We start from the raw sequence: 8,316 nt of genomic DNA, 5'->3' as shown, positions 1-8,316 counted from the left end.
TATATATATATATATATATATATATATATTTTTATTGTTATAAATAAAATATATCTAAATTAAGTTTGGATTTGCACAATAATAACAACAGTGAACTAATATTAAATTAATTTTAATGATTATGTAACTGTTTTATAATTTAGTTATATACTAATATTAATATTAAAATAAAAAAAATAAAAATATAGAAAAATTTGCTATCATAAATGCTTCCTCATAAAAAATTGGTGAAAAAATAAAAATTCTAAAAAAAATAAATTAAATTTAAATATTAAATTAATTTTTTTATAACGATATTTACGTGAAAATCACTATGGAAAGCAGATTAAATATAAAATATATGTAATTAAATGTTAAGCTTTGACAATTGAATAATAAAGAATATTAATAACCTTTTTGAATTTTTAATGTGGTGGAGCAAAGTAGAGAAGAGAGTTATATACATGCAAAATATTCAAAAATATACATATTTTAAAATACGTATATGATTAATAAAAGGTATGGTTGACTTTTTATGAAATAATAGCTAATCAATTATAAGGAAATAACAAGTTCTTACTCATACCTGCTACTTAAGAAAACAGATAACTAAAAAATAAATTTTTTTTATTATTCTTATGTTAATTTTTTTTTCTTTTATATTTTATTTAATTTCTTTTCTTCTTTAGATTATTGAAAAATGGGTTTTATTATTTGAGAATTCAATTTCATTAATCGAATTAATATTTGAAATAATGGAATATTAAATTCGAAGTTTAAAGAAAACAAAAAGGACTTAACTTTTATTAGTATTTAAATTTTATGTATTTTTAAAGATTTTTTAGTAATATAATTTTGAATTTATTATGTTATTTTAAAATATTATTTTGAATATAATCAATAGATTTAATGATAATTTATGCTTTTAATAAAAATAAATTTGTATTAAATAAACTTCTCTTAACTAATATTCTTTTATGTAAATTATATATATAGGATTTATTTTTTATATAATAGAGATATATTTTTATAACAGTTAAAAACAATAGAGACCACTCTATATGCTCTATATTAATTTATTCTTTTAATAATATATCGAAGTTATATGACAATAGATTAATAAATCATAAATACTCTATTTTATACATCATATTATACGAACATTAACATATTGATCTATTAATTGATTGTTCATCAAATATGCCAAGATATTAAGTAAAATTAATAAGGAGCATGTCGAATAGTCTCTATTAGTTTTAACCATGATAAAAATATCTCACTATTAAAGTAAATTTTATATATATAGTTTACATAAAAGAATATATATTGTTTTAGAGGAGTTTATTTAACTAATATAAATCTATTATTATTTTTATCAAAAGCTTAAATTATAATTAATGCTATTGATTATACTCTAAATAATATTAAAAATAAAATAATAAATACAAAATAAAATTATTAAAAAAATTTTAAAAATATATAAAATTTAAATAATAATAAAAATTTAAGTATTTTTGTTTTCTTATAAAATTTTAATTTAATTTTCATGGATTCAAAAGTTAACTCAATTAATAAAATTTAATTCCTTAATAAAAATCCCTTTAACAACAAAAAAAAAAAAAAAAATAATTTTTTTTTTAAATTAAAATTAAATAATCATAATTAACAAATGAAATTTGCAACATCACAAAATGAAAACATTGAATGTTCTTTTTTTAATTATCTATTTTATTAAGCAGTAAGTGTTAATAATTGATTTGTTATTTTTTGTATGATTAATTATCTACCATTTCGTAAAATATTAATTATATCTTTCATTAATCATTATTATACAAAAGTATTTGAACAACTAAGAAATCAATATCTCAATATTTGTATTTTATTAGATTAATAAAGAGCATCATTAAATTTTTTTAAATATTATTAAATATAAATAAAATAAAAAGATAGATATAAACGCTTCACACATTAAAAAATGTTTCAAATAAGTATTTAAAAAAAAAATGATGTTTAAGTATATGTTCATAGAAAAGAATTTCATAATGAACTTACTATTTTTTGAATAAAAAATTATAATTTATTAAATATATTTTTAAATAATTTTTATAGATTAACGTAATAGAATTATTTCATATATAATCAACTATCTAATTCAAATGTTTAGGCTCCTAAATAAGTTAAATTTAGTAAAACTATTTAAATCTCTTATAAATTTATTATTGTATTAGAAATAAATAAAATATTGTGTTATGTATTTTATTTAGAAGGTAGTAAAGTCATGTGATACAAGTTATTTATTTCATTTTATATAGTTTAATTATATAAAAATTAAATATTATTAGTGAAAAAATACTTTCACAATTAATCAAATTTGTAGAATTTAGTGTAATTTTGATTTGTTTATTCATTAATTGGTGAATGAAAGATATTATTAACTATTTTAGAACAATAGCTAATATCTACATGGAAATACACAAAGTCTACGATAAACATTCTCTAATTTAAAAAAAAAAATTATTTTTTTTTATAATTTTTATGAAGATTTTTTTTAATATTCCTTTTAGGAGATATAAGTTAAAATAAATTGAGTTGTGTTTTAATTTTTAAGTATTTTAATTAATTTGAATGAATAAATATAAATAATTAAAATTATTTTTCATGAAAATATTACTAAAAGTTTTTTACATAAAATTAGTGGTTAACAAAGATTTATATTTTTAATTATAAAAATATTTATTAAAGTAAATAAAATTCTCTAAAAGTAATAAATTATCAATAATGTAAACTATAAGTATAAATTTTACTAGTTTGTACTGTCATTGTAATATTGTAATTTTTACGGTCATTAAATTATTATAAGAAATTGCTTATAATCTTTTATAACAATCCAGTTCAGTACTCTAATAAAGTATTTACAAATCATGTTAATAAATCAATATACTACAAAATTCATTAAATAGATAAATAATAAATTACTTTTTTAACAATGGTTGATAAAGGCTTTATTAACCCTTTTAGAATAATTGTTAATAGATGTATTTAAAAAATAAAGATAACCATATATATTCATAAGTCGAAAAATAAAATAAAATAAAATAAAGTTATTTATTAATTTAGGTTAAAATTCCTTTTTTAATTTTTTTTTTTCATTTTTTTTTTTGTTAATTTCCAGTTAAAATATATTAATAAAACTTTTTTGTAGGTAACAATATATTTTTATTGTGAAATACATCTTGGTTTTATCATGTAATATAACTCTAATTAATTAGTTTAGAAAAAAATTAAATTGAATTTAAAATTTTTAGAATAAAAAAAAAAAAATGATTTTCTATTTATTTTTGTTATTAAATTCTTATATGTATATTTTTTAAAATATAGTAAATAATTTTAATTTAAACTTTGTTTAAGATGAATAAACACTTGTACTTAGTGTATATCTATTTAAAACACAAATTATAAGGAAAACTCTATATATTGATTATTAATTTATCAGTTCAATACTCTTATGAAGCTATTGAATGGGTAATTAATAAAACAATTATATGTGAAATAATTTTTTAAAATGAATAAATATATTAAAAATCAAGTTATTATTTGTCTTTTAAAATAAAATGAATAGAAATTTAATAATAAAAAAACAAAATTCTTATTTCTTTCTTTTAACTTTAATTTTAATTATTAATTCTTTCGCTAATTAGTTCTATTAAAACAATTTATTTACTATATATAAATATTATATGGCAATAATAGAAAAAAAACATATTTTTTTTAAATTAAAATTAAATGAAATATAATTAAAAAAATCAATTGATAAAAAAACATAAAAATTCTTTTTTTATTTAGGTAATTCTTTATACGAAGATTATTCATATTTTCTGTATAAGTAAATATTATCTTATAAAATATTTATAATATCTTTTATAACGTAAGCATATAATTTAATTATTATACCAAATTTTTGTACATCAGAATAAAAAGGAATACATGAAATATAAAAATAAAATTTTTCCTTATATCTTATATATGCAATTTAACTTAATGACTGTTTGATCCTTAATTTATTAATTGTGTTTTCAATGATTTTGTGTTTTATTAACTGGGTGTACGGTGACTTTGCTAGAGTACTGAACAAACCAATTAATAAAGAGCATGTAGAGATGTGTCTACGATTTTTGTATATTTATATATATTTTTATTTGCTTTGAACGAGTGATCTTTAATTATAATCTACTTCGTTCAGCATTCTTTTATTTCAATAAGTATTTATTTACTTTGATAAAAATCCTTATTTTTATTAGAAATTTAAATACATATTTAACATTCACTATTAATTGATTATAATTACTAGTTTATTTATTATGAGTTATATTCAGCAATCATTTTATATTGCTATTGAATTAATAAAACACAAATACTTATTAAAAATGCAAATAAATTATATGAATATTATTTACGTGAAAATTTTATCTTCATATGTATAAAATTTTCTCTCACAAATTCAAAATATAAATATTATGCAAATTAAACGCTTTACAAAAATATCATTATCTTTTTGTAAAAAAAAAATCTCTCTCTCTGATTTTCTTAAAAAAAAAAATTAAATCTTTTTTTCTTTTTTTCTTTTTTATCCTTATCTTTTTCGAAAGAAACATTTCTCAAAAAAAAATTCCAATCATTTTTTTTTTTTTTTTTTTTTTTTAGTTAGCACAACTAACTATGTATTCTCCACATAGCTAGTCCTTTTATAGCCAAAAAGGTTAATGAAGCCTTTTATTAATCACAGAGTTACCGAACACCCAGTTAATAAATCAATTCATGAAAAATAAAAATTAAACTATTAAATGATGTGTTTAAAAATAAATGTAGTCATTTTTATAAATGTATATGGAATATAAACATGAAATTACAATAAGAAAAATATTATATAACATTTTATGTTTAAAATTTTTTGTATCTTATTTTAATGATTCTTTAAAAATATAAAGTTAAAATATATATAATATATATATTATATATCCTCTTTTTTGAAAAACTATATTATTTTATTTCTTTTTTTTTTTTTTTTTTTGGTTAATTTAATAGATTTTATGGTATTTATATAATGAAATATTATATTTTTTATATATTTAATAGATACGTAAGTTATAGAATATGCAAATGGATAATAAATTATCTTTCTGATATAAATATTGATAAGAATGAAATAAAGCTTCATTTAAACTATAATAGAGACATCTTCATAATAGATTAACAAAAAGCAGTATTTTGAAAATAATCTACAAGTAAATCTTTCATTTCATCTATACATAAGATTAATTATAATACATAAAATACATACATGTAAAATACATGACAAATTCTAGAAAGAAAACTAAGGAATATTTCATTTTGGGTTATGTTTTTCCTCATCTTTAAAAAAAGCAGAAATATATAAATATGAAAAGATTGTGTGTACAATATTTCTTTAATATTATATAAAACAAGTAGAGAATAAAAAGTTAAATAAAATAAAAATGTTAAATTATATGAAATTTAGTTTAACAAGCTTCTTATGTAAACATTTAAAAATAAATAAGATACAATATTTTCAAAAAAAAAATTAATAATTACCTTATGTAAATGCTTTTTCCTATTATTATTTTTATATGTATTTATATTTTTCTTATTTTTTTACCTTCTTATGCTTTTATCTTATCAAATTCTTTTTTCCACTTTAAATTCAACCTACTTTCTTCTTCATTAACTTTTATATTTTCATCTCTTTTCCACATTTCATTTTTTTCCATCATGCTCTTTTCCCATTTCTTTTTTTTTTTTCTCATGCTCTTTTCCCATTTCTCTTTTTCTTTTCTCATGTTCTTTTCCCATTTTTTATTTTTTTCTCTCATGATATTTTCCCACTCTTTTTTTTCTTCTCTCATACTCTTTTCCCACTCTACTTTTTCTTTTAGCATTTCATTTTCGTGTTTTCCTCTTCTTTCTCTTCTTTTTTCTTCTAATTTTTTTCTTTTGTTTTTTTCCCATTGACTCATTATTATACAATGTTCTTCATATTTTTTCCATTTCTCATTTAATTCAACCACTTGACGAAAGAGCATTTCTCTTCTCATTTTTTCAAGTTCAAGTTCTGATAATGGTTTTTTAAAGGATATTCCTTTCAATTTTTCTTCTATAATATCCAAAAGCACCTTTTTTTTTTTCTTTTTTTTAACAGTTTTATTATATGCCTGTCTTGTACTTGGTTCATTCAAGGACTTAATACATTTTCCATTTATGCACGAATAATTCAAAAATTTACAGGATTTCTCTTCAGAATAATTTTCTCCATCCCATTTCCTATTAAATTGTTCCATCTCATAACTTGTCTTTTTTTTCCTTTCCTCTTTTTTTTTATTTAACTCTTCCTTCTCTCTATTTTCTTTTTGTTTCCTTTCATTCCATTTTTCCTCCATCTTTTCCCAATCATCATTCATCTTTTTATCCCTATTATTCCATTTATTCTGCAACCTAACCCTCTCTTTATGCTTAGCTCTCAATTTAGGAGAGTAAGTTCTCTATAAATTATTACAAATGATTTAAAATTTTTTCTTTACAATATATATAATGTTTATAATTAAATGAATACATAAAAAAAATGAAAAAATATGCATATATTTTTAATTATAAACTTTATTTTACCGCAAAACGAAGGAAAGAAATAATAATCATAACTAACTGAAAAATACTTAACAACTTTTTATGATGAAGATTCATTGATGAATTTGAATCCAAATTGATATCTTCAGATGGATTTTGAATGGCATCACGTAAATCTAAATCATCATATAATGGATTTTCTGGAATTGAAACAGTTGCACCTTCAATTGCCCTATGAGCGAAACCTACAGTTGAATTTCCTTCATTTATATTATGACTAGAATCAATACTAGTAGCATCACTAAGCCTAAGATCCATTTTTGGTATCTCTAAAAATGTAAAAAAAATTGTTGAGGAATTATTTCTAATATTTTTTTTAATGATTTTTAAAATAATTCCCCTTTTTTTCAGTAAGGATAATATACGTTAAAAACAAAAAATATGAAAATATAAATTAAAAAATAACAAATAAAAACTTATAACAATATGATTTTTAAGAAAAAAATTAGTTTTAAAATTTTTCTGTTAATTTTAACGGAGAAATATCTATTAAAAGCTAAATCTATAACAACATAAAAATTTTAAATTTTAAATTCTAAATTCTACACCCTAAATCATAAAATTATTAATTATATACTATAACCTCTTATTTATTATATATTTATAATTATATTTTTGATAATAGAAATGTTGTTTAAATAATCAAAAAATGATAAATTTTTAGTTAATTTTATATACTTCCAAAATAAATATTTCATTTCATTTTTTTATTTAATTTTTTTTTTTAAATTAAAAGAGAATAATATAAAAAATTATTTATAAATGCAAAAATAAAATGTTATATTCTGTTTTTACTTAAAATTTTTTTAGAATAGTTTATATTTAGATACAATTATATAGAGCTTTCAAATTTTTTTTTTTATTTTTATATATTTTTTTACTTATTTTTCTTTTTTTAAAAATTATTTATTAAAACCATGCAACTTTATCTTTGTTGAATTTATTACGACAGTGGTTACTAATTCAATAAAAAACGTTATGATAATTTAAATTAAACATTAGAAGGATTATGGTATAAACGAAAAATAAATATCACAACAAAATAGAAACATATTCTATAAATACATTTTTATTTTTATTTTTTTTTTTTATGTCATTTTTAAGTTTTTGTTTTATAATTATGTAATAATTATACATACTAAAAGTTTTTTTTTTTATCATTATTTAATTTTTTTTTTTTTTTTGTATTGTTTTATTATTCAAATGCTTACTTTAAAAACTTTAGCCTTTTTTGTTTCCTCCTATAAGTAATTTTTATTATTTTATAATAATGGATTTTATTTGCTCTTTTACCATTTTTAACATATTCATATTAGAGAATAAAATTAAATATAATAAAGAAGGATTAGTTAAATATAAAGTGCACTTGTAGGAAGTATATCATTATACTTTATTCAAAAAAGGAAGTTATGTTTTTTATTATAATCTTTTAATTTTAGATGAATATCAAATAAATATATCTTAAAAAATTAATTTTTTTTTTTTCGTTAATAAAGAATGCATATTTTTAGAAATAATTTCAGATAAATTTTTTATATAAACATAGGATTTATACATTTCATATTTAATAAAATAAAATGTCGATTGTAGTATGTTATAAAAATAAAGAATAAAAAAAATAAAGGATAAAAAAAAGATTAC

The 8,316-nt window shown here is 17.5% G+C and overlaps 1 protein-coding gene across 1 annotated transcript, besides 1 other annotated feature; it reads right to left on the bottom strand.

The window, feature by feature from the left end:
- Window positions 1–4,045: 4,045 nt before the first annotated feature.
- Window positions 4,046–4,761: a repeat region.
- An 896-nt stretch (window positions 4,762–5,657) lies between these two features.
- PGAL8A_00376400 (fam-i protein) lies at window positions 5,658–6,933 on the bottom strand (the record flags this gene model as incomplete). Its single annotated transcript, XM_028673774.1, has 2 exons — window positions 5,658–6,533; window positions 6,658–6,933. The coding sequence occupies 2 exons, from the start codon at window positions 6,931–6,933 to the stop codon at window positions 5,658–5,660; spliced, it is 1,152 nt and encodes a 383-aa protein (XP_028530193.1).
- Window positions 6,934–8,316: the final 1,383 nt, after the last annotated feature.

Source organism: Plasmodium gallinaceum, assembly GCF_900005855.1.
Source record: "Plasmodium gallinaceum strain 8A genome assembly, contig: PGAL8A_v1_101, whole genome shotgun sequence".
In the NCBI taxonomy this organism is placed as follows: Eukaryota; Apicomplexa; class Aconoidasida; order Haemosporida; family Plasmodiidae; genus Plasmodium; species Plasmodium gallinaceum.
The sequence above is the reverse complement of the archived record's forward strand: the minus strand, read 5'-3'. Positions and strand labels throughout refer to the sequence as shown.